Source organism: Lepidochelys kempii, chromosome 9, assembly GCF_965140285.1.
Source record: "Lepidochelys kempii isolate rLepKem1 chromosome 9, rLepKem1.hap1, whole genome shotgun sequence".
Lineage (NCBI taxonomy): Eukaryota > Metazoa > Chordata > Testudines > Cheloniidae > Lepidochelys > Lepidochelys kempii.
In genome coordinates this window covers 47222143-47248025 of record NC_136388.1, presented here as the reverse complement: position 1 = coordinate 47248025, position 25883 = coordinate 47222143, and the positions used below count along the sequence as shown (strand labels likewise).

Here is a 25883-nt window from a genome sequence, read left to right as displayed (position 1 = left end):
GCTGATAATAGCTCATCTTAATGAATTAGCCTCTTACAGTTTGTATGGCAACTTCCACCTTCTGTGTATGTGTGCACGCGTGTGTATGTACGTATGTGTGTATATTTATATTTTCTTACTATATGTTCCATTCTATGCATCTGATGAAGTGGGCTGTAGCCCACAAAAGCTTATGCTCTAATAAATTTGTTAGTCTCTAAAGTGCCACAAGTATGCCTGTTTTTTGTTTTATTCAAATTATTACTGTATTACCCCCATTTTCCCCACTTGGCAGATTACAAGACATCTTTTAATGGACAAGCGTCTGAAACAGTGAAATTTGGTTTTATTTTTAAGTTACGTGTTTTTTCCAACACCAAGATATACAGCCTTTAATTAAAATACTGGGCTTTTCAAAGGAGCCTAAGAATTAGGAAAAGGTGGGCACCCTGCTCTCTTAGGTTCCTTTGAAAATCCCAGTGTGAGTGTAAGGTCTATATCCAAAACTTAGGTTGATCTAGCTATGTCACTCAGCAATGTGAAAAATTCTCACACCAGAGACACATAATTGAGCTGTCCTGAGCTCAGGAATAGACACCACTAGATCGACAGAAGAATTATTATTCTGTTAACCTAGCTACAGCCTCTCAAGGGGGTGGATTAACTACAGCAACAGAAAAACCCCTTCTGTTGCGGTAGCAAGTGTCTATGCTATGGTGCTACAGCAGCTCATCTGCAGCGCTGTAGCATCAGTAGCGTAGACATACACAGAGTCACTAGATCTACATCATTTCCTATATAGGGCAGAGTGTATTTGTAGTCAGTTTCCATTGTGGATGTGTAGACTTGCTTCAGATCTGTACTGCTCCTATTTAAGTAGTTGCTACACAGAAACAATATAGGGAAAGCAGGTAAACTGACTGGCTTATAACAGCCAGGATAAAATTCCACCCGGCAAGGGGTGGAGGCAGCGCAGAAGCACACCCCTAATTACATGGGTTCATCCAGTCTGTTCTGATGTTGGACTCTCAGGCTGTCAAACCCTTGCAGCTGCACAGGAACAGACCAAATTGCGAAAGATTGCTATGGCCGACTGTTCGACTAAGCGTTGAAGTAGTAGTTAACTGACCAATTGTTAGTTTTAAAGCATAAAATGAGTCTTTTGTAAGCTGTAGTACCACTTTGCATTTACACAGGGCTTTAAAAATGTTAATCATAACCATCTGAGCTAGATATGGTATTATACCCATCTGAGAAAAGGGACAGTTGCTCAGGGACATACAGTAAGTCAATAGTAGCAAACCCAGGATTGAAACATAGGGATCCCAGATGTGCTTGAAAATGAACAAAGATTTTCAAATCAGTAGGTCACAGGTGGCATTCAAAGAACAAAAATATTAGGCTGGTGACAGGTTTTGCTTCTCATACCTGTATAGACCTGAAATATTTGTCCCATTCCTTGCTTTCCCTCCTTCCCCAAAAGGTGCACGTTTCTGCTATAACATTAGACATTCAGGTTTCATCTCATCCCACCACAACCCTCAATCTACCAATATGCACCTCTGTGCTGTAATTTCATGTCACAAATGCAAAAATGCTGCATACAGCAATTTATGTTAAAGAACGTCTGATATTAGCAATGGTAAAGTTAAACAACAGATGAGAATCTAGTCAGCAGGAAAGGAGGAGATATGCTGCACACACATGCTATGTCCTCATGTAATACACTACACGTTTCACAACTGGACTACAACTGCAAACAGATTAGGATGTGGAATGTAGGTTGAATCAGAATTGGCATTCAAATAAATTTTGAATAGTTTTATAAACCCAGGAGTAAGAAGAGCATAATGTTGGGTTTCACACTACTCTGAATCCTTGTCAACACTAGGTGATTCTTCATATATAATGAATACATATCAAAAATACATAAAGCACACAAAAAGTTTTCAGGATAGTAAAATAAACCAATTTTGTTTGTGATCCAACCCTTAAGCACTCGTTAGGGTAGGGAAGAGAGGAAAAACTAAATCAAGTCATGTTAAAACTTTGCTAAAGTCTTACCTGCTCTACCAATCAGTTTGATTAAAACTGAACATTGTTAAAGTCCAATTTCATTGCTGGTGTTTACTTTTTGCACTAACCTTGGACAATGAAAATAAACTAGCAGGTTTCACTTGCCAGTTTTCATGTACTAGCACAATACTTCAGTATCTGAACTCAAACAACTGCAAGGGAGATTTTAAATCTCAACAAAACCTGATTTTTGTATATTTCATGAACATATTCAATATTTCTAACATTACTTAGCTTTGTAAAAAAACTCTTATAACTTGCAAGTATAAATTTTAAATTCCTGCACTAAAAAGTGACTGACCCACATAATTAAAACTTTAAAGATACACTGTAAGTATTCTATTGTCCAATTTTTTTTTTAGCTTCCAGCATTCAAAAACAGAGTTTGGAAAATTTACCAGCTATACAAAAGACAGCTAAACCAAACCACTGTAAGTGAGTGAACTCAAATTAACACTCAGTATACCATTAGCTTACAGTGGTATTTATTAGAAAATCAACAAAAGTGTATATATTTGAATACAAGATCAATTACTAAAATGCAGGATTAATCTTGCAACTGTTTTTTTTTTTAGTAAAAAACGTTGTGAAATGATAAATAGCAAGAATTAACTTTAATTAGTTGTGACTCATTCTCATACAAGCATGTCTTTAATTTGTTTGACAGTATCTAACAAGTTGTTGTTCAGTAAACTCACTTAAAGATGACATGCGGTCCACAGATTAATAAGGCTCAGTGTTCATATGCCAGAGATTCAGAAATTATTTGTCAGAAGGGTTAAAATACTCTTATATTTTTAATATAATCTGTCCAATAAAGAAATACAATCTAGTAGGACTGGAGATGAAACACTGTTCACACTCTTGAATCTCTCCCTTCAAAGAGTTATTTAGTCAGAAAGTATTTTCCAGCATCAAAACTTCAGCTTTAGAAAGCAGGAATGGTAGACAGTGATCTGCTTCAGCTCTCCCCATTGTTAGAAAAATACCCTCCAGGATCATACTTTTGATTAGGAAATTAATTCAGGGTTCGGTTAAATACAAAAAAAGTAGGGTGTAGGACTACTTACCTACATTAGACTTTGTAATACAGTTAATATGGTCAGATAAGACATAGTATACAAATACAGAATAGTATCACTTACAAGGAATGTAGGGCTACTTAATGCTAGCAAAAAGGAGTATATCAAGCCATAAGTTACATATCAAAAGAGAAATACCATCTAATTCCTGAAGAAACAAAAATTTAAGGTTTTCTCTCTGTCTAAAATGTTGAGTTCTGATTTTAGTGGGTTAAGTTGTTTTGCTATGCAAAGAATAAGTTTGCATCTGTAAAACCACAGGGATGGATCATATTGCAATTAAGTCTAATGTACTCTGCAAAATAAACTTATAACAATCGCCAGCCGTACATGGTTCCATTTATGCCATATGGCCGAGGCCAAACAGCACAGACAACACTCAACAGGCATGGGGTCTCCTAACCCACAGGCAGCAGGAGGAAAAGCAAGATGAAGCAGAAACTTCTGTCCAGGGGCGATGGGGCCACCCGCCCTCCTCCCCCCACGAGCTCTCGTGCTACTACCAGGCCCCCATCACAGCCTCCAGCTGGCTCTCCAGGAGCCCGCTCCAGGCCCTGGGGTTCCCGTACCCTACGGGCCTCAAACCCAAGCCCCCACTGACCTCTCAAGGCTCCGCGCTCTCTTTCCCCATCTCCGGAGCTCCTCCCTCCCCGACCCAGGCGCTAGGCCCCCTTCTCCCCGGCCTCACGGCCTGAAAATGGCGGAGGAGCCACACCGCCTGGCCACACTGCACCGCCCCAGGCGGCCCGTCACTTAGCTGCACTCACCGTCCGACTGTTCTCTTATCCCCGCCACCGGACCCCGCTGCCGCGCCGCTCTCTACACTCCCCCTAGCCCGGAAGCCGCTGCCTCACGAGCCCCCACCGCGACCGCCCGCCATCTTTTCCCCTCCAACGACCGGGGCGGTGCACGCGCTCTACGTCAGTACGCTCCAAGGCGCCGTGGAGGACCTGGCCGAGGATAGGGACGCAGCGGCAGCCAAGACCGCCTCTGCGCAAGCGCAAGGGGAGCCCAGTTGTAAATGGTGCGGGTCCGTGCAGTTGATACAGGGGCGACCCGACATGGACAGAGCTGCAAGTGGGCGCGCATGCGTACAGAGAAGTAACATGGACTACGCTCTACTCCTAGGGTTCTTAAACGCCGGTGCACTGAGATCCCCTTCTGACAACAAAAAGTACTATAGGACCCCAGGAGGCGGGACGAAGCCTGAGCCTGCGCCAACCCCACCACCCCAGGTGGGGTCGGGGGGACAAAACCAAAGCTTTAGGGCAGGGCTTCAGTCCCAAGCCGGGGGCACGTAACCTGAGGGCCTCAGGCTTCAGCTTCGGCCCCAGGCTGTGAATAAGTCTAAGATAGCCCTGGTGACCTCTTTAAAATAGGGTTGCCACTCACTTTTTTTTTGGGGGGGGGGGTGTCACAATCCACAGTTTGAGGACTGCTGAAATCTGTTCCTGCACTTAGGAGTCCTGGCTCAGAAGGAAGGAACTACTCCTCCCACCCCCATACCTGCCAGTGTTCTCTGACTGGTGTGAGGAGGGGGGAATCACCTGAATCTGAGGGCTTGGCTACACTTGCAAGTTAGAGCGCATTAAAGGAGCCCTGGGCGCACTAGCTCACTACCCCTCCATATTACCCAGGCACGTAGAGCGCTCTGACTCCGCAGCTAGAGCACTCCTGGTACTCCACCTCGGCGAGTGGAATAACATTTTGTGCGCCCCCGCTGGAACGCCAAGGTGCCAGTGTGGATGCCCTGGTCTGTTAGTGCGCTCTGATCGGCCTCCAGAAGCGTCCCACAATGCCTGTTCTAGCCACGCTGGTCATCACTTTGAACTCTACTGCCCTGCCCTCAGTGACCAACCATCAGACCCACCCTTAAAATTTTCTGGGAATTTTGAAAATCCCCTTCCTGTTTGCTCAGCCAGGCATGGAGTGCTCTCAGCAAATCTTTCCAGGTGACCATGCCTCCACGCGCCAGGCAATCCCCAGTATGGAGCAATGGCAAGGTGCTGGACCTCATCAGTGTTTGGAGGGAGGAAGCTGTCCAGTCCCAGCTGCGCTCCAGCCGTAGGAATTATGATACCTTCGGGCAGATATCAAGGGACATGATGGAAAGGAGCCATGACTGGGACGCACTGCAGTGCAGGATTAATGTGAAGGAACTGCAGAATGCCTACCGCAAAGCCCGCAAGACAAACAGCCGCTCCAGTGCTGCCCCTGCAACCTGCCGTTTCTACAAAGAGCTGAATGCGATACTTGGGGGCGACCCCACCTCTATTCCGAGGATCACCATGGACACTTCAGAGCCCAGTGCAACAAGGCAGGAAGAAGAGCAAAGCAGGAGCAAGGGTGCCGTGGCGGAGAAAGACACCCCGGAATCCCTAGATGCATGCAACCAGGAGCTATTCTTTAGCCAGGAGGAAGGTAGCCAGTCATGGCGGCTGGTGCTTGCGGAAGGACAAACACCAGATCAAGTGCCCGGTAAGCGGCTTTTATTTTGGGAAGGAAGTTATTTGGTGCGGGCTCTTGGGGCAAGGAGGGTTAGGGCTACATGCATGCCTAGATGCAGAATAGGGCGTTGATGTGCTCTCTCACATTGCAGTAATTGGCTCCAGTGATCTCTTCAGAGGTCTCATCCAGAACTTGCCCAGGTTTCTCAGGAGAGCCACTGTGGTCCTTGTCCAAGTAAGGCTAACTTGTCTGTGCCACTGTGCCATGAGGGGCAGGGGGACCATTGCTGCACACAGGCAAGCTGCATATGGGCCAGGATGGAAGTCGCATTGAAGTAGAAGACCCTCCCTTGCTTCCCAGGTCACCATCAGCAGCGAGATATCTTCCAGGATGAACTCCTGTGGAAAGTGTGGGGACAGCATTCAGTATAGTGGCCCCTGCAGCTGTTGGCGTGCCCCAAGTTACAGAAACCCAGAGGACAGTACAGCCATGAAACAATCAGTCACGCTTGACCCTGTGCACCATTTTGGGGCTCCCGTGGGTTGTGCATGCTCGCTTTGGGATGGGCAAATTATGCTATTGTGTAGACTGTGCTTGCCCTTAAGTACAGGGGAATCATTGCTCTGTCTGATGTGAACAATGCTGCCTCTGTTAAGTGTTGCATTTTGCCTTTACGGATGCAACCTAGAGATCTCAGCCGTCCGTGTTATCACTGGCCGAAAGACTCCAAAGAATCAGAAAGAGGCCACGTAGAAGCAAGGAAGACATGTTGCATGAAGTAATGCAGCATTCAAGTAATGAAAATCAAAAAGTGCAGGAGTGCGGGACAGTGAAAGGAGGATCTGCCAGAAGAATGTGAAGCGCGGGCACAAAAGCACGGTGCTCTGGCAGCAAAGCACGGATTGGCTGATAAGCATAATGGAGCGCCAAGTGGACTCTATTCAGGCGCTCGTAGCCATGCAGGCAGAGCACTACTGTGCTCCCCCCCCGCAACCCTTGTCCCAAAACTCTTTCCCTTGTGCCCCCATGTCACCTCCAACCCACTTTCCCCAACATCCGGGTTCTTACCGCCACCAGCTGCATCCAACACCTGTAGCTTCACCACCCAGCCCTGAAAACTACAACCCTTACCCACTTCTCTCAACCCCCATCACCATGCAGTATAGCCATCCTGAAGTGCAGCACTCATTGCACAGCACTCTAGACAGGAAGGCTGAGTATGATAAGAGGACATACGCAAATCTGTGATTGTACTGTTCCCCACCCTATCCCCTTGCCCTTTCTGTTTCCCAAGCAGTTGTGTTTCTTTTCAATAAATGGATTTTTTGGCTTTGAAAACATTCTTTATTATTGCATAAAGTAAAAGATACCTTAGCCCAGGAAAGAAACAGACACTGCAAGTCAGCGTAGCAACCAGAGATTCCTACTAACATTGGAACCACTGCACTTCACTCTCATGCAGGGCACCAGACATTACTGGTGGCTTTCAGTCTCAAATTGCTCCCTCAAGGCATCTCTAATCCTTGCAGCCCCGCGCTGGGCCCCTCTAATAGCCCTGCTCTCTGGCTGTTCAAATTCAGCCTCCAGGTGTTGAACCTCCGAGTTCCATGTCTGAGTGAATCGTACACCTTTCCCTTCACAAATGTTATGGAGGGGATATAACTGCAGGGATGCTGTCATCGGCCAGGTCCAGCTTCCCATACAAAGAGCGCCAGCGGTCCTTTAAAGGGCCAAAAGCACACTGCACAGTAATTCTGTACCTGCTCAGCTTTTTGTTGAACCACTCCTTGCTGTCAAGGCTCCCTGTGTAGGGTCTCATGAGCCACAGCATTAAAGGATAAGCGGGGTCTCCAAGGATCACAATGGGCATTTCAGCTTCCCCTACTGTGATCTTCTGGTCTGGGAAAAAAGTCCCGGCTTACAGCTTCCTGAACAGGCCAATGTTCTGAAAGATGTGTGCATCATGCACCTTTCTGGGCCAGCCTGCGTTAATGTCAAACGCACAAGGGATCCACAAGTGCCTGGAGAACCATAGAGAAATATCCCTTCTGATTAACATACTCGGAGGCTAGGTGGGCTGGTGCCAGAATTGGAATATGCGTGCCATCTATCGCCCCTCCGCAGTTAGGGAAACCCATTAGTGTAAAGCCAGCCACAATGTCATACACATTACCCAGAGTCACAGTTCTTCTGAGCAGGATGCGATTAATGGCCCTGCAAACTTGCATCAACACGATTCCAACGGTCGACTTTCCCACTCCAAACTGCTTAGCAGATGATCAATAGCTGTCTGGAATTGCCACCTTCCAGATTGCAATAGCCACCTGCTTCTCCACCGTCAGGGCAGCTCTCAATCTTGTGTCCTTGCGCTGCAGGGTGAGGGCGAGCTCATCACACACTCCCATGAAAGTGGCTTTTCTCATCCAAAAGTTCTGCAGCCACTGCTCATCATCCCAGACTTGCAAGACAATGTGATCCCACCACTCAGTGCTTGTTTCCCAAGCCCAAAAGCAGCGTCCCACGGTGGTGAGCATGTCCGTGAATGCCACAAGCAAACTCATGTGCGTACTCAAGTCTATATCATCATCGGAGCCCTCACTGTCAATTTGGATCATTTGGATCATAAGGAATAACTCAACTGCCAAACATGATGTGCTGGTGAGACTCGTCAGCATACTCCTCAACAGTTTGGGCTCCATTCCTGCAGACCGAAAGGGAAGACAGAGTGCGCAGGACAAAAAACGTTGAAAGATGGCGCCAGATGTGGACGGAAGCACAGGGATTGCTAGGATACGAACCGATGCATAACGTGGAGTTGAGACAGGACCCAGAATGCCCTGCCCCCCCACCCCTTTCCCACAAGCCACAGTGCCAGAATGGAACGAGGTGCTCTGTGGGATAGCTGCCCACAATGCACCGCTCCCAATGCCGCTGCAAGTGCTGCAAATGCGGCCACGCCAGTGTGCTGTCAGTGTAGACAGACTGCAGCGCTTTCCCTACTGTGCTCTTTGAAGGTGAGTTTAACTCAAAGCGCTCTACATCTGCAAGTGTAGCCATGCCCTGAAAATACTACTGAGCAGCTAGGACAGAGCTGACTAAATGGGGAAGGGTAGTAACCAGCAGCTTGAGATCATACCAAGAGAATTCCACAGCCATGGGACATAAATCCTAAATTAACATCCCTCTCCCCCATCTACCAGTGCATGCAACCCAAACATTTCAGCCTTCAGGGAATGAAAATTATCATAATGAACGAACTTGACTTCACATTGATTTCCATTGTCCCAGCCAAGGCAGATGCTAAAAGTAAAAAAGGCCAAAAGATAAAATATAAACTGTAGTTTTAGAATTGCCAGTTTTAATATCTAAGGCATTATTAGTAACAGCTAAGAATGCACTACTTTAAAATAAGGGGATTTTTAAAGTATTCATTTTAAGATGTAAGCAGCTATGGGAAGCAGTAATATATAGCTTTGAGGACCAGCAGAGAGAATCCCCTTCCACATCCTGGGATTTTTGGCATCTTAACCTGTTTTTTGTTTCTATTTTTACTTTCCCTACTGCATGGTTGCTTTGGTTGTTTAAGTTAAACTGTATTGAGCAATTTTTTAAACTCCTGATAAATGCAGAACAACTTATCTGCCAAATAGATTGGCAGGAGCGTAGAATAGCAGCTCAGTGAGCAACCCTGCCCTGGGAGGTAAAAATATTACACAGAAATTAACAAATCAGAAGTCCATCTCTAGTCCAGTATTTGGTGCCTCATACTGTCCAGAAATGCATAAGACTATTCATTATTCATATAGATGTATAATTATTTTAGATATGTTACTAAGCTCCTGACTGGCTACAGGATCTTGTGGAAACAAGCTCTACAGCTTGTATATAAAAAGCTATTCACTTTATCATTTTCTTCTGCATAGTAAAGTTTTAAAACTGTATTAAGTCAATGTTCAGTTGTAAACTTTTGAAAGAACAACCATAACATTTTGTTCAGAGTTACGAACAACTTCCATTCCCAAGGTGTTTGTAACTCTGAGGTTTTACTATACTATATTTTCCCTTCTTGACCATCAACTCCACACTGAACAGACATTTTTAATGAGCTGTCCACATAAGTAGCCCAGTCTTTTTCTCGAGCAGTTACAGATTATTTAGGAACTAGTAATACATTTGAGTAATTCAAATTATTCTTTCCAAGGTGCAATGAATTCATCTTTTCATCTCGCTAATTTAAGGGGTCACAAACCTTCTACAATAAAATAGCCCTGAATAATGTTCATATTTTGAGAACACCCTTACTATACAGTATTAGCAACCCCTTTATTACATGTTTAGTAGTTCAGTTCTATCATACAATAGCAGTTCACGGAGGTTTCTAAGAGGCCTTCTTCCCACCATCTTGTCTGTTTTATTGCTTCCGATCTTCTTTGAAAAGTGGTAGCTGTAATTTATTATGGATTTCAATGTTTGGTAGTTATCTGTCTATTAGCAGAGGACGATGTAAGCCTTGTGGGATCAGATTCAGCTCATTAAAGCGGTTAGATTTATTCTCTAAAGCCTGCCATCTTATTTTTAAATATCAACAAGAGACAACTATCACACCTAATCATACAAATTTAAAAGAAAACAAGTCAAAGAAGCCAAATAATCTAGCTAGGGCTTCCTTACCACCAAAAGTAATGAGGCTAGGAGGTAAGGGTTCTGATATGAAGTTCTTATTAAAACACCTCAATTTGTTTTTTAAAGATCAGTATTTTCATGTAGTTGAGGCAGTCACAGAAATCTCCTGTGAGGCAGAGTATAAAAGACTTGTTTGATGACAGCTGCAGCTAGAGATTGAATCTAAGATTTAAACGAGGTGGATGTAGCTAATAAAATACAGGACCTCACCCCGTGTTACCTTTTCTTATAATTCTGACCCAATTAAAGTTACTGTGGTTAATCAGAAAGGTATGTTTGGTTTATTAGATTCCAGGAGACATAATGATATTAAAAGGAATAAGTTATGTTACTGCTGCTGAGTCAATAGGTGTCACTCAAGGTAACTCAGGCAGCTATTATAAAGCAGCATGATCTTTCAACACTATGGATTTGGATGTCAAGTTTCCAATCATAGCCTAATAAGAGTATCATATTTCTCTCCCTCCCAAAATATGTGTATACAATTCTGCTCATTTATATTCATTTGTATTAATAATCACAACTGATGTTTGGATCAAGAATACTATCTTCCTTCCTCTCTCCCCAGAGACTGTTCCCTCCTTCCAGGTCAAAGTGTTTCTCAATAGGACTTAAATAATTAAAGTTGGAGTGAATCAGATAATATTTACAAAGTATAGGAACATAATAAGAAACATCACATTTTAATTCAAACTGAACAATTATACACTCTTGAAGGAGGAAAAAAATATTTTCTTAAAAAAAAACCATTTCAAAAGACACTCAGAATCTTATTAGCCCTGATTCTACAAACTATTAGGATTTCCAACAACCAGTGGGAACAAAATTTCTCCACCTTAGGTAACTGGAGTTCATAAGAAAGAAGAATCACACCACGCTTATCCTAGACCCTGTAATGTACAACACTTTGAAGATTCCCCTGGCAGGGACAGAGAGTTGGGGGAAACAGGTACCGAAACCACCGAGACAGGAGTTTACAAGATTCCATGGCTCTCACTGCAAATGAGTCTTTGTCAAGTTTACAGTTTCCAACAAGTCAAAGAGTGGTCCCCAGTTTAAACATGTCTGTGCGGGACCCAAGGCTGAAGTACTGTGCATCAAGAACTCTCTTTACTCTGTCCTGGAGCTAGCTAGATTGGACTGGTGTGCACAGAAACATTTGAAATTCTCTGATCTTTCTTTTCATAATAAGGGCTAGTAATTAGCCCTAGTACTGGAAGCTTCGTTTGGTCTGAATGTCATCAAGAATCTGCTGTAGCTCCTCATCTTCAAACCGGCCCTCTAGGCTGCAAGATAAGAACAGTAATGATAGAAACAAGCCTCTTCCCTGTGCTTTCATTTTTAATATCCAGAATTTCCTCATGTTTCTACACCAGTGCCTCAGACATTTTTGGTACCATCTGGCATTGCATGATTTATCCAAAATCTCCACCTCCTCCTGTGTTATAATACACACACAACTCTGAAGCCCCATGTTATAGCTCTCATGTGCCTCCACACTGAATTATGCAAATCAGGTATCTTTCTCCCTCCACCTTTTCACTGATCAGTTTCAGGACATGACATTAAAAGGGTACAACACTCAGGAATGGGCAGGGCCAGGCATAAACACAGTTATCTGATTGGCATCATGTAGAATTGTACCTTTTAGGCCAGCCCACTGTGGCTGTGAAATACTGGATACAAAGAGGAAACAATAGGTCAGCTCAGTTTTCCCCTTATTCCTGCATCACAGAACCCATAAATCATAAAACACAGGACATAAATTCTCACCTGGGAATCAAAGCCTTGGCCTCCTCAGCTGTCTCAGGACACAAATTAGCCAAACACGCCAATTCAAATTTATGGAGCTTTTTCTGGAGCAACAAACTGCAGAAAGAGAAGATGGTGAGAATATAGGAAAAATGGAATAAAAAAAGCAGAGGAAAGGAAAAGAATGTAAAAGAAACTGAACTGATGACATGGCGCTGACAGATCTGTGAACAAGGAATGAGGATGAGAAAAAGGGCAGCATAAGTTGTATTTATTTTATTATTAATACAACCCCATTACTGCTAGTAAGAACAAAAAAATTACACACAATAACCCCAGAAGCCCCTCCCCCCCCAAAAGAAAAAAGGGCTAGAAAAGTCCCTTGCATCTACCACAATCTGCTGTCATATAAATATTTGTACCAAAACAGCTCTGGAGGCCCTACCTCGGGCCTCTTGTTACCCACTCTACTACAGGGGTTCTCAACCAGGGTGTCATGACCCTTCAGGGGGTCACAAGGTTATTACATGGGGGTTCATGAGCTGTCAGCTTCCACCCCCAAACCCTGCTTCGCCTCTGGCATTTAAAATAGTGTTAAATATAAAAAAGGGTTTTTAATTTAGAAGGGGGGCGAGTCGCGCTCAGAGGCTTGCTTTGTGAAAGAGGTCACCAAAGCAAAAAAGTTTGAGAACCACTGCTCTAACAGAATCTCACCAAGTCTCTCACTTCCCCAGAAAAACATGACTGAGATCTCTAGAGCAGCGGTTCTCAACCTGTGGACTGCATGCAGCCCAACTAGGACACAGCTGCAGCACAGCTGTGTGCTAAAAATAATTTCAAAATTTGCCACACTGGTCAGGCAGGGGGTGGGGTTGGCTGAGGGGGAGAAAGAGTAAGGCAGCCTGCAGGAGCGCTCCTGCCAGCAGGGGCCTGGTGAGTGCTGCAGGGAGGCAGGGGGCAGGAAAATGGGTCTGTAGCTAGGTTTGGGGTAGGGGGCCTCTGGGTAGTGTGGGGTGCTCAGATCTAGAGTTTTGCTGGGGTGCTACAGCACCCACAGGCTTTACGTGGGGCTCCGCTGCAAGGGTCAGGTCTGGCTGCCTGGTCCCATGCAGGGGTCCAGGTCCAGCTGTAGGCCAGCTGGCCCCGCACAGAAGGGGTCCCAGGTTCCGGCTGCCTGGTCCCGCACAGCAGGGTCCGGGTCCGGCCGCCTGTCCCCATGCAGTGGGGTTTCAGGGTCAGGCTTCGGCTGCGAAGGGGGGTGTCCCGCGTTCCAATCGCCTGCGTGGGGGTCCGGCATCTGGCCCTGCTGCAGGATCCAGCTGCCCAGTCCCATGCAGGGGTCCGGGCTACCCGGCCCAGCACCCAGGACTCTGCTTCTGGCCCCGCTTTGAGCAGGGGTGCCAGGTATAGGGGATTGTTGGGAGTTCTCAGCCTGTGGTTGAGAACCACTGCTCTACAGCAACCCTGCTCCTGGGAATAACAATAACTACCATGTTTCAACTTCATAATACAGCACACACATTACATACTAAATTTCCCAATAAAATCATCTTTCCTTGACTCTCCCACTCACCTGCGGACGCTGGCAATGGTCTCCCGGTTTTTGAAGCGGCTGAAGCGAGCCGTGTAGTTCAGAGTTTTCATGAAGACTTCCGAAAGCTCCTGCTCATCCTCAGCACTCTCATTCTGTTGTTTACGATGCTCAAGAAGCATGTGCACTTCTGAATTTAGAAGCGTCTCAGCAGTTTCAAATTCTGTATGCGAGTATCAGTGTGAGAGAAAGATAAGTACAACAACAAAGAAGCCAATTTCTATATGCTTTGTTTCGTGTTGGATATAGCTTTGGGGAGAAGAAAAATGAACCACAGGTTCAGCTTTGACTGTGAAAATCCTGTACTCCATGACCTGGAAGCCATTCCTAATGAGACTGTAACTATAATTCCTCCAAGGCCACACAACTGGATTTACAATAGTGAATAGCACTCCAGTTATTTTTAACTTTCTGATCATACACACTTAAATTACCAGCCCTATCTTTTGAGCTAATCATAGTTTTGTAATTAATATTACTCACTTGACACAAAGGTCCAAAATAAAAGCAAATATTAAAGGGGTAAAACTGAAAAGGCTTTTTAAAAATTGGATTTGTAACTTGCTTTAAAATAAGCTTGTTTTACTACTTGTTTTTTATCTCAGAAAAATCAGGAATGGCAAGTGTGATCTTCTGCGGTTTTGCTGGAGAGCTTCTGGGAGGTCTTAGGGATGTTTACTTCTAGCACCTTAATTAAAGGAGGAGGATGCAGAATCCTCCTTAACAAAGCCTTAACAAAGGCTTCCTTTATTAGAAATGTTATTTAGTCATTGAAATTAAATAGCCATTAATAAAAACAAAGTTTTAAACAGTCTGACTAAAAATTCTTTCCCCTCTCCATAGATCAACTTCTCTCTCTCAGCTCTTGGTCTGTAACCACTTCACCAGTTTGCTTGTCATCAAGAGTGACTACCAGAATAGACAGGACATGAATTTCTAATGCTAAAAAGCAAGTAGATTGCAAATATTTTGGGTCTCCATTTACATCAGAAAAGCAAAAAAGAGAATAAACCCAATTTTTTTCCCTTTTCAAGACACCTTTAAGGAACAAATATAGCTATTCAAATATTAGTATCTTTTTCAGATTCAGAATATTTTCAGCAGAACCCACTGGGCAGTTGTAATCCCTGTTTCAAACCTTAACAGTTGGTTTCCAAAACAAAAAAATAATAATAATTTGAAAATATTCTCACAGGCAGCAATACCTTTGTGTCATGGACCACAGAGAAGAAAAAATAGAGTTCCTCACATCAAACCCAGGGATCATTTAATTGTGCCAGCTTGATACATATCAGGGTTTTTTACATAAAGCTCTTTGTGGTAGAGACTGCCTCTTTGTCCTGTATTTGCACAGCATGGTACAATCAATACTAATAATACTCCTTTATACACTGAAAAGCGTTATATAATGTCATTTAAAGAACACTTCAAAGATGTACTGGTTCTGCTGGAATCAGATGGCCGGCTACAACAATGATGATTGAGCAATTGTCACAGCTATCAGAGATTCCATAATTTTTTCTTTTTGAAATTACCCTGATTTTTGATATATGGGGATTTATAATGATCAACAGCTCGGGAAATGTGACTGAGCTCCCAAGTTAAACTCTGGGTCAGACAAGGGCCAGGAGGCCAAAACTCTGCAGCCAGATAAAGAATTACACCAGGAGCTTCATGTTTGGAGCTTTAATTCCCCAGAAGGCCAGGCACAGCACAGGTTCAAACCCCAATTTGCAGCCGGATTGTATTGATACGGTTGGGTGCAGTCAAGTGGCCCCCGATTTCCAGACTCTTCTTTCCCCTGGGAACTGTTCCTTTTATTTACAGGGAAACAGATACAGGAATGGGGGGAGGTAACTTGGGGTTCAACAAGTTGGAGAAGGCCATGTTTTCCCCTTGCGCCCCATCCCCCCGCTCGGTGGAGTCTCCCCCTCCTACTCCCCGGACCCCCCCCCCATGTGCCCCCCCAGCTCCGGAGGGGCAGAATCTCCCTCTCCTGATCTCCACTCGTCCCCGCCAGCTCCCGGGGGAATCTCCCTCTCCTGCTTCCCGGGCTCCGCCCCCGGCCCCGCGCACCTTTGGGGAAGACGAGCTGCGAGGCGTCCTCCTCCACGTCCGCGACCCGGGTCTCACTGCCTCCGGCCGCCATCGCTTCAGCCGGCACCGGCTTCCCCGCCGGAAGCGAAGGCAGCCGCGAGCCCCCGCCCTCCTCCTGCCTCGCGGCTGCGCGCCCAGAGCCTGGAGTTCCGAGGCTCCCGCCGGGGGGCGCCGGGGGGCGGAGCGGGCGCAGCCTGCTGGGAGAGCCGGCGTCTCCCTCCCACCCTTCCCCCAGACCGGGCTGAGCGGGGCCAGGCCGCAGTTTGGGTCCAGGGCAAAAAGGTCCCTCAGCGTGTGTGGTGCGGCCTAGCCCCGGCCGCCATCTGCTGGGTGGTAGGCCCGGGCCCCTCAGGGCTGGGCTGGTCCAGAGGCAGGACAGAACTAACTCATTGCCAGTAGGGATGGCATGGGCAGGCCGAGTAGGGCCAGCTCCCCTGCCGCTGGACACTACAGGGTAAACCCAATTTGGAACCAGGCCTTGGTGCAACCCCATCTGCAAGACATCAAGTTCTCGCCCCCCTCCAGCTCACTGCAGAGAGGACATTTCATGTTATTGGGCTCAAAACTCAGCATGGAGCCTGTGTGATCTTGTGTGGAAACTGCAAAGGAATCTTTCTCCTCCCTCGGCCAGAGCAATGACTAGTAGCTCTCTCAGCCCGTATGACTACTCCATATAAGCAACTAACTAACCCAGACACAGATCCACACAACTGTTGCTTCTTTTGGCAGTCACTTACATCCTACAGGGCAGAAATAACTGAGTGCACCAAAGACAACCTCTCAAAAAAAGCAAATCCCCACTACTTTTCTTGACATAGTTTGGTTCAGTTGCATAGGAAAAGGTCTTGTAATGCATTTGCTGGACCCACCACCCTTCCTGGTTGGTAAAAGCCACCAGTGAATCTATTAATCCACTTTTGACTAAGGTGAGAGGCAATGCTCTCAGTTACCGATATGTGCATTTGTCTGACCCTCTGGCTCAGGATCATGTTGATAATCTAACCACCTCTTGCTTATTTCTAATATCTCCTTCCAGGGCAAGATTATTGAAAAGATGCTAAGGAGCCAGTTGTAGCATCGTTTGGTATCTACCAGTATTTTAGACTATTTCCAGTTATGGCAGAGCTGGATATAGTATGCAGATACTAATGGTTATATTGATGATCTAACATCCATACCCATAGACCACATTGCATGTATCAATAGTCTCTGGCAGTTGGTTGGGAGATGCTGCCTGCGTGTCCTAGGGTTGTCAATCCTCCGGGGTTGTCCTGGAGGCTCCAGGAATTAAAGATTGTCCTGTGATGAAATCTCCAGGAATACATCCAACCAAAACTGGCAACTGTAGCCTGTCCCTCCATTTGATGGTGAAATTCTCAGGGACTAGAAGGCAAGGTATTCTCAATGGTGGGTCTTAGGTTTTGGGACTCTCTAACATCAGAAATCAGGTTGACACAGAGACTGGGTACTAGTAAATTGTATTGCAAGACAGTCTTACCACAAGTCTTCCTCCAATAGCAGAGCTAGAGAGTGGACCAGCTACATTCTACAGGAAAGCAAACATCCTAAGAAAGCCCACTATGAACAGCAGGTTTAATAGGGGAGTAGAAAAGAATTTAAGATTTTTTCATGGATAGAATTTTCATTTACATCGGTAGGGCCTAGACCCTACAGTGATAGGTGTATTAGAGATAGAGCTAGCTATCTTACTGACAAATACTTAATAGTGGTAGAAAGATGGAAAAGGTTAGACAAAGGTGTCAGGGATGGTCTGGACATACTTAATCCTGCCTCTGTGTGGCAGAATGAACAAAATGACCTGTTGAGGTCTCTTCTAGCTCTACATTTCTATGACAGCAAACAGAATGGCTTTTCACCAAGCATAATCCCACCAAGAATGTTTCTAAACTGATTTACACATTATATCAGAGGTGGGCAAGCTACGGCCCGCAGGACCGACCTGCCCAGCCTCTGAGCTCCTGGCCAGGGAGGCTAGCCCCTGGCCCCTTCCCCACTGTCCCCCTTCCTCCGCAGCCTCAGCACGACGCATTGCCAATGCTCTGGCCCACCACTCCTGCAGGGCAGTGTGGCAGTGGCGTGGCTGGGTAGCAGGGCGTTGCTGCTCTGAGCAGTATGGGGGGGGAGGTTGGATAAGGGGCAAGAGTTGTCGGGGGGCAATCAGGGAACAGGGGGTGTTGGATAGGCATGGGAATTCCGACAGGGCTGTCGGGGTGGGGGTGTGGATAAGGGTCAGGGCAGTCGGGGGGGGTTGGATAGTTGTGGAAGTCCCGGGGGTGGGCTGTCTGGGGGCAGGGGGTGTTGGATAGAGGGTGGGGTCCCGGGGGGCAGTTAGGGACGGGAGTGTGGATAGGTGTCGAGGCACTCAGGGGACAGGGAGAAAGGGGGGTTGGATAAGGGGTGGGGTCCCGGGGGGGGGGGGGGGGGGAGGGAGGCGGTTAGGGCACAAGGAGCACTGGATGGGTTGGGGATTCCGAGGGGGGCAGAAAGTGGGAGAGGGTGGATAGGGGGCAGGGGCCAGGCTGTTGGGGAGGCACAGCCTTCCCTACCCGGCCCTCCATACAGTTTCTCAATGCCGATGTGGCTCTCAGGCCAAAAATTTTGCCCACCCCTGCATTATATGCTCTATAAAGGATCTTACTCCTGGGGGAATTCTGCACCACTGCGCATGCTCAGAATTTATGTCCCCCGCCCATTTCTTTGCTTCCCTGCAGAAAAATGACTTTCTGACAGGGAAGCAAAGGGAAGCCACAAGAGAGGTTATGAGTAGGCGACAGAACATGAGGAATTTCGTATCCAAGTAAAGCTAGAGAAACATTTTACCTTCTTAAAATTCTAAACTACCCAAGTTGGAGTTTAACTAGTTCACTGTGATTAATACCCCAAATTTTGTGGGGGAAATGCCTTGTGATGTTAAATTACCAGTAGTCAGGACCTTGATTTTAAGCTTCCTCAAAAAATGGAATCTCTTTACACAATGTCCCCTATTCCATGCCATGCCAGTTCAATGCCACAATGGTGACGGAAGAGTGCCACCAAAAGATACCTAACAACTTTCTGGCACAGTTTTGTCTTTCCTGGAGCCCTTCCATTTAAATACCTACCCAACCTAATCCTGTTTAGTTTGCAAGATCTGATGAGATTGCTGCCCATGCTGTTATGACTTCATATGATTGAAACACAACCTTTAAAAAAAAAATAAAAGAATGGGTTGCTGTAATTTCTAAAGAATCAGAAGATTTAACTGTTCACCTGTATAAAAATGCGCTGCTTCCTACAGAATAGTAAGAGCAAAGTATTTAAAACTTGAAAAAGGGTAGGCTGTAAAGTTATGAATGGACCAACTCTAAATGTTTAAAGCATTCCATCTGGATAAATGGATGAGGTGGAGAAACTGATTGGAAACTAGTTCAGATTGCTAAACAGTACAGGTAGGAAGACTGAATTAAAACACTGAAGGGAACATCTGGCAAATTAGACAATCTCTATTAAGTTTACAATGAAACAAGAAAAGATTCAATGCCAGTTTGATCAGCGAAGCTTTTAGAACGCACTTGGAATCACGGCGACTTCTCAGATAACCTATCTGCCAAGAGCACCAATCTTCTCAGAATAGTAGGTAGCTCATGTAGTTATGAATTTTGAATGGTTCTTGTCTGTGTGTCCTCTCCACTGAGCTATGTGGAAAAACAATTAACAGAAAGCCAGACACTTGTAAAGGTGTCTAGCTACAGCTGAAGAGGCTATAATGATAGGACCAAAGTGATAAGAATATTCTCAAGAGGAGCTTGCCTTTTTATTCTTGTAGGCTCCAATAAATATATTTCAAAATTAAATCAGTAAGTGTTGTACATCCTGTGAAGCAAATCAAAACTGATTCAACAAAAGAGGGCAGGTGGCTCATCTTTAACATGTGCTATTTAGGGGAAAAAATACCAGTTACTGTAACAGTGGGTCTTAAGAATGGATTTAAAAATATTTGTAGCAAAGAGATGATGGTTAGAAAGAATGTCAGATAAAAGTGAGATTTCATATTCATTTGGAGGTCATATGCTAAAACAGAAACATATTCAAGGAAGTTAAAGAACTTACCAAATATAATTTACCAGTGAACTCACTGTTCCTATTGTTGGGACTTTGAGTGGAAAAAAACCCAGCTGATACGGACTGCTTTCAGAGACAGGATATTGAACTATATGGACCACTGGTCTGATCCAATATGGGCAATTCCTAGCTTCCTAATGTTTGAAACAAATTAGTAACCCACTTAGTAGCAACTAGCTGTGCTACCACATCTCACTGGAAGAAAAAAGGATCATCCAGTAGTATCCTGGCTTAATACAATTTGGGAAGTGTTGGTGACAGGAAAACTCCCTTATCAAAATAAACCAAAATACAGAAATTATTTTGAAAAGTGGTTTCCTTTTGTTGAATTCACAGGTAAAAATCTCACCACTCTAGAAGTCAAGCCCAAAGTAGCTTGGTTTTTGTTCAGTAATTAGTGACAAATAGCAATTATTATGATCTTGTTTAATAAATGCCATTTGGTATTGTTATTGTTATGAAAACATTACCTTCTTAAAAGCAAAAACAACAGAGAGGGAAAAATAAGACGATTACAATATCTAATTCTTACAGATCTCTTTTTATCAGGTCAGCAACATATTAGTAAGGCTTTTGATGACAACACATGACAGTCTCATAAGCAAACTAGGGAAAGATGGTCTAGATTAAATTATTATAAAGTAGGTATGCAACTGGTTGAAAACACATACTCAGAATAGTTATCAATGGTTAGCTGTCAAACTGAGAGGACGTATCTAGTGAGGTCCCAAGGGGTCTTTTCTGGGTCTAGTGCGGTTTAATATTTTAATTAATGACTTAAATAATGGAGTGGAGAATGCCTATAAAATTTCTGGATGATGTCAAGCTGGATGGGGTTGCAAGCACTTTGGAGGACAGGATTAGAATTTAAAATCACCTTGATAAATTGGAGAATTGGTCAACAAGATAAAATTCAGTAAAGACAAGTGTAAAGTACTAAACTTGAGAGAAAAATCAAATATTCAGTTACAAATCAGGGAATTACTGGCTAGATGGTAGTATTACTGAAAAGGATCTGGAGGTTATAGTGAATATTGATTACGAGTCAAACATGATACAGTTGCTGAAAAGGCTAATATTCTGGGGTGTATTAACAGAAGTGTTGTATGAAAGACACAGGAGGTAATTGTCCCACTCTACTCAGTACAGGTGAGGCCTCAGCTAGAGTACTATCTCCAGTGCTGGACACCACACTGTAGGAAAGATATAGACCATTTGGAGAGTTTAGAGGAAAGCAACACAAACGATAAAAGATTTAGAAAACCTGAAACTAAAAAAACTGGCATGTTTAGTCTTGGGAAAAGGAGACTGAGGGGGCTTCAATAACTAATAACAGGCTTCAAATATGGTAAGAATTATTTTAAAGAGAATGGTGATCACTTTTTCTCCAGAAAGACCAGAAAATTAGAGAGAAAAAGGGAGCAAGGAAGCACCAGATAGCCACAGAACCACTTATAGCATAGCCCTAAGAAAAAGCTAATAGCTTTGAGTTCACTTACTGACTTGAAAGACGACTTGGAGCTGCAAGCAAAAACTGTTTGATTCCTCCTGCGTTCAAGGAAACAGGACTGTGTACATTCTTTGTAAATAAGGATTGCCTCAAAGAAATACTTGAGTGATAAATTTCTCCTTTTAACAGAAACAACCCACAGGGCCCCACATTTTGGGTAACAGCTCATATATATATATATAAACAAACAGTTTTTCTGGATACTAACACCTAGCTCATTTTCATTTTCATATTTCACAGCATTTTATAAGAGTTAACTACGACCACTACGCTCTCACTTGACTGATCTCCACCATTAGGATGGGTGAGCCCTTAACCTGCTGGTAAATTAATGCTGCTAGTTTGAGGGTTCATTACACTTGCCCCAGTTTCTCAGATAGTTGCATAGCTGGGTAGCTTCACAAACTAGACTGTCCAAGCCCTGCCTGGCTGTTCCACTGGAGCCTGTGCCTGGTACTAAGATCAGAGCTGGGAGAGAGCAGGAAAATAGATTCGACTGTAAGGGCTTGCTCGGATTGCATCTGGGGATCAGAGGCTTATTTCACAATATTCAGCAGCACTGAAGGAAAGTGGAGAGAAATGTTCCATGTATGCCACTAGCTTCACACCTTGGGGGAAAAGCTGGAAAAAGTGATTCTTATGTCAACTTGATACTGGATGTGGAACAAAGGATCAGATTGTAGGCTTGGCTGACATGAGTAATTAGACATGGGTGAGGCCTTATTTCTTAGAAGACACGATGAGAGAGGTAACTGGATTAGCAGGCTGGAAACAGAATGTCTGTACTAGCTAAAATTAGGGGGAACACTTAGGGAGCCATTTACAATGGGCAGGATAGTGTATATAACAAGTCCAGAACGTAAAGATAAAGAATAAGTCATACATGGACAGTGTGTGGACAGAGTGTGCTGTACAGGGATTGATTCTTACAAAGTAAACAAGCCAATCCCAAAACACATAATGTATAGTAAATGCAATGTAATATGTGAATGTATATAAAAGGAAGCTTGCTATGTAACTTTGGATATGTGGTTTGCCTTATACCACCCTCTACACTTGAGCCTAATCAACTTAAATGTAGGTTAATTGTATTCCAACAAATAAACCGCAGGGACAAGTTTGAAGCTGAGCTGAATTTTTGGGAACCAAGTGAATAAAGTCTGAGGCTACCGAGTGGATAAGGTCTCAAAAGCCACCCAACATACTGGTGCTGTGACTTGCTGCTCATCTGGAGCAGATAAAGGGCACATCCCTTAGTGTGAACACTGCAGCCATTGAGGGAAATGACATTGGATGGGATTATGGGTTTAAATATGAAGAAATTAACACCATGCAGGAGAAGAAGGTTAAATCTAAGAGTGGACTCTGTGGACTCCCCAGAGAAGTATTAGGGGGAGACTGGAATCGGATGAAAAAGGAACTCCAGAGCGTAGAACTAGACAGGCAAAAAAGAATGCTTGGCAGAGCACAGCAGAGGGCTGTTGAATGCCTTTGACATTTAAAAAAAATGTAGGACCCATTGGCAGCCATGAAAAAAAATAGTATCTACGTTTTTTTTACCCTACGCAAAGAAAGCTCAAATCAAGGCACTAGAGTCACAATGATTATTTCAGGTGGCTAAAACTTTACAAACAAAATGTGCCTCCTTAAGAAATAAATGTAAAAAGCATAAAAATCAAATAAAAAAAGCTAAAGAAAACATGTCAAAAGCAACCATCCTTCATGGACTGTATTTAACGTAGGACAGCTTTGCAGGTGAAGTGTACGGAGTTAAAAAATAAGTGCAAAAACCATAAATAAGCTTAATGCCACCAAAAAGATTTGCCTGACAAACGTGTCACTTTAAAACAAAAAGTTAAAAAAAGCATTTGCACAAATGAACATTGCAGCGTTTGGAGGTAAACAGTTGGGGGGGTTGTGGAAATGTTAAAATTAAGGCATTCAAGAAGAGGAATGCTCAGTTTAATAATGGAACTCACTTATGGCAGTATAATAAAACCCTTAATAATAAAACAAATGATGCAAAGGGAAGGTCTGGTGGTGACAACTTCCACCATTATGTGCTTCATCTCCAGAGAAGCCATTAAAGACCTTTTGAGAAAAATGGCCTTTCCCGAGAAATGTGTCTGTAAATAATCAATTGTGCTGGCTGCTGCAGGCAAAATGACAATCTAATTTAAATTACTGGACTATAAACAATTTAATCAAAATCACTAAAAATTACATAGGGATTTCTATATGACTTAATTGCTTCCGAGTATACTAGTAAAAACAACCTGGGTACACTTGTATAAAAAAATAATTAAAAACAACACAATGGGCATTGATCAGCTCAAACAACAAATTGTAAAAAAAGGAAAACACGCCTAGTAAGTTACAAAGGAAATACTGCCTGTCCAAAACAGAAAAAAATTAGTGTAAACAATCAGCTTCCTAAAGCCTGAAATAGCTGAAACACAAAAGGAAAGCAAGGCAGTGAAAACAGCAGTAAAACAAGACGTGGTTAGAACACAGCGCTTATTATAGCCCAAGCCAAAAAAAATTCTCGCCTGTAAAAAAGCTTATTCAAAGTTTAAATATACAAATAAAAATTTGAGTTTAAAATGTAAACAACTTAAGTATCATCTGCTCATAACTTACAATTTACAGAAGGAAAACTTCAGAAATGTAAAATCATTTTAGGAAAGGAAGATTAACAGGCTCAGCTGGCAAGGCTAAGCCAAACAAGTTTAAAATATTTATTTGGTCTCTTAATTAGGATGACAAGATGTCCCATTTTTATAGGGGCAGTCCCTTTTTGGGACTTTCTTATATAGGCACCTATTATCCCCCACCCCATCCTGTTTTTCCACAGTTGCTATCTGGTCACCCTACTCTTAATAAACCGTTTACAACATAGCAAGGGACTGCAGAATGTAAAAAACACACTTATTTTAAAAGAAATGTTTAAAAGGAGGTGCAAAATCAATTAGCTTTTAAAAAAGTCCACTAAAAATCTATCTGAATCTTTCATTCAAAGCTGACAGACACTTTGGGCAGCAGCCAACACCTCCTGACACTCTTAACTTTATTAGTTAACCCTTCAGGTGCTTCAATGCTTTTCAAAATTTAACCATTTTTTGTAAATTAAGTAATAATGTTAAAGTTAAATTAATAAATAAAAATAAGGTGGCCAAAACGAAAATAGTGGAAAAAACCCCCAAATCCCTTTTTTGAATAATAAAACAGCAGCTGAAAAAGCTGAAACCCCCCCAAACAAAAAAAAACCCCACAAAACCAAAACCCACAACAACAGCGCACCTCCAGAGCTACACCAAAAATATGGCCACAAAAAAAGCAATGTTATAAACACTAAGCTTTACGATGGCTCCAGGCAATCATACAGTCACTTTGATGGGGATATATAGAAATTAAGTACAAAACACACAATTCCAATAGCTAATATAACAAATTAAAAGTAAAAGTTAAGTTGTAAAAGAAGTGTGTATTCCTATGGAACGTGCTGTGTGTACAGTTTAAAAATGTAACACAAATGTAAATAAAACATACTACTTAATTAAAATTCTATTAGGACTCCAAAGAAAAGCCACAATAAGTGGTTTTCTTTTTCAAATAGCTGTGTGCTTTAAAAGCAAATGCCAACCCAGCACAAATAAATATATCAGTAAATATTAGAAGTAAAAGCTATTAATCCTATTAAAAATCCTATTAAAAAGTGCCACCCAAACTCTGTTTTAATAAGTTCTTAATTGTGAACAATAAAGCTAATTTAAATGGTCCAATGGCCATTAAAAAAACCTGACAAAACTGTCAGGCATTAAAATCCTATCCAAAAGTTCAGTTTAATTGTAGGTGTAAAATAAATGTTACTAAGAAAACAAAAACTATAGAGTAAAATTTTGTAAATACATTAAAAAAGATTAAAAAGTCCTAAAACTAAAAACAAGTCCAAATAGTTTTGGATTAAAATGTATTTAAAACATTGTAAACAAATATTCAATTGATTGTGCCAGTGTTATGAAGTTTTACCAGTCTGCAGTTAAAAAATTGTGTCCACTAAAATTTGGTAAAGTTATAAACGGTTTTAAAGAAACTTTTAGACAAAAATGCTACTTTAAAATGCACAAAACTGCTAAGATAAGGGGCAACTAAATTGAAAAAAGTGTATAGAATTAGCACAAAAAATGCAACAGTTTAAAATCAGTATGTTACTCTAAAACCAAGCTGATATAAAAATGCTCTTGAAACATACCCAAGCATTTCAGTAAAAAAATAGCAAAAGTACAGCATCCATTAAATAAGTAAAACCAAAACATAATTAATAGAACTTTAACAGTATATAATACACATAGTTGTAATTGCTTTTTAATGTAGTGTATAGCATTAAGTCAGTGCAGTCTAATATCATGTATCGTATGTAAATGATACATGCTGTATAATGTAAAAGCAGCCTTAAGAAAACGTGCTCTCTTATCACCAAAGAAAAGATTGCATCTGGAGATGACAGGTTTATTTCACAATATCCCGCAGCTATGAAGGAAAA

The 25883-nt window shown here is 43.1% G+C and overlaps 3 protein-coding genes across 8 annotated transcripts in view; 1 reads left to right on the top strand and 2 right to left on the bottom strand.

Annotated features, from left to right (window-relative positions):
- Positions 1–4080, bottom strand: part of WDR33 (WD repeat domain 33) — a 106748-nt gene extending 102668 nt beyond the window's left edge. The window contains exon 1 of one of the 4 annotated variants that reach the window (XM_073360150.2): positions 3905–4080. The gene's annotated coding sequence lies outside the window, so the exon portion shown is untranslated. The other 3 variants (XM_073360147.2, XM_073360151.2, XM_073360148.2) reach the window with 3 other exon arrangements.
- LOC140917395 (uncharacterized) lies at positions 3992–14577 on the top strand. 3 transcript variants are annotated; one of them, XM_073360152.1, is made up of 2 exons: positions 3992–5615; positions 5737–6910. In XM_073360152.1, exons 1-2 carry the CDS (start codon positions 5096–5098, stop codon positions 5916–5918), a joined length of 702 nt encoding a protein of 233 aa, XP_073216253.1. In that variant the 5' UTR covers positions 3992–5095; the 3' UTR covers positions 5919–6910. The 3 variants fall into 3 exon arrangements, with proteins under 3 accessions (XP_073216253.1, XP_073216254.1, XP_073216255.1); XM_073360153.2 differs by lacking the exon at positions 5737–6910 and adding an exon at positions 14455–14577 and having other exon boundaries at positions 3993–5615; XM_073360154.2 differs by having other exon boundaries at positions 4004–5615; positions 6274–6910.
- On the bottom strand, positions 10030–15869 carry POLR2D (RNA polymerase II subunit D). Its single transcript, XM_073360156.2, has 4 exons — positions 15688–15869; positions 13594–13774; positions 12042–12137; positions 10030–11554 (listed from the first exon to the last, which is right to left on the bottom strand). Exons 1-4 carry the CDS (start codon positions 15758–15760, stop codon positions 11476–11478), a joined length of 429 nt encoding a protein of 142 aa, XP_073216257.1. The 5' UTR covers positions 15761–15869; the 3' UTR covers positions 10030–11475.
- Positions 15870–25883: the final 10014 nt, after the last annotated feature.

Excerpts from the sequence above, each read along its gene's own strand:
- LOC140917395 (XM_073360152.1), top strand. The coding sequence starts at position 5,096 with ATGCCTCCACGCGCCAGGCAATCCCCAGTATGGAGCAATGGCAAGGTG. Across the intron at positions 5,616-5,736 it reads AACACCAGATCAAGTGCCCG|TAATTGGCTCCAGTGATCTC; the intron begins GTAAGCGGCTTT and ends CTCACATTGCAG.
- POLR2D (XM_073360156.2), bottom strand. The coding sequence starts at position 15,760 with ATGGCGGCCGGAGGCAGTGAGACCCGGGTCGCGGACGTGGAGGAGGAC. Across the intron at positions 12,138-13,593 it reads ACCATTGCCAGCGTCCGCAG|TTTGTTGCTCCAGAAAAAGC; the intron begins GTGAGTGGGAGA and ends CTCTTTCTGCAG. Across the intron at positions 11,555-12,041 it reads GCCAAGGCTTTGATTCCCAG|CCTAGAGGGCCGGTTTGAAG; the intron begins GTGAGAATTTAT and ends CTTATCTTGCAG.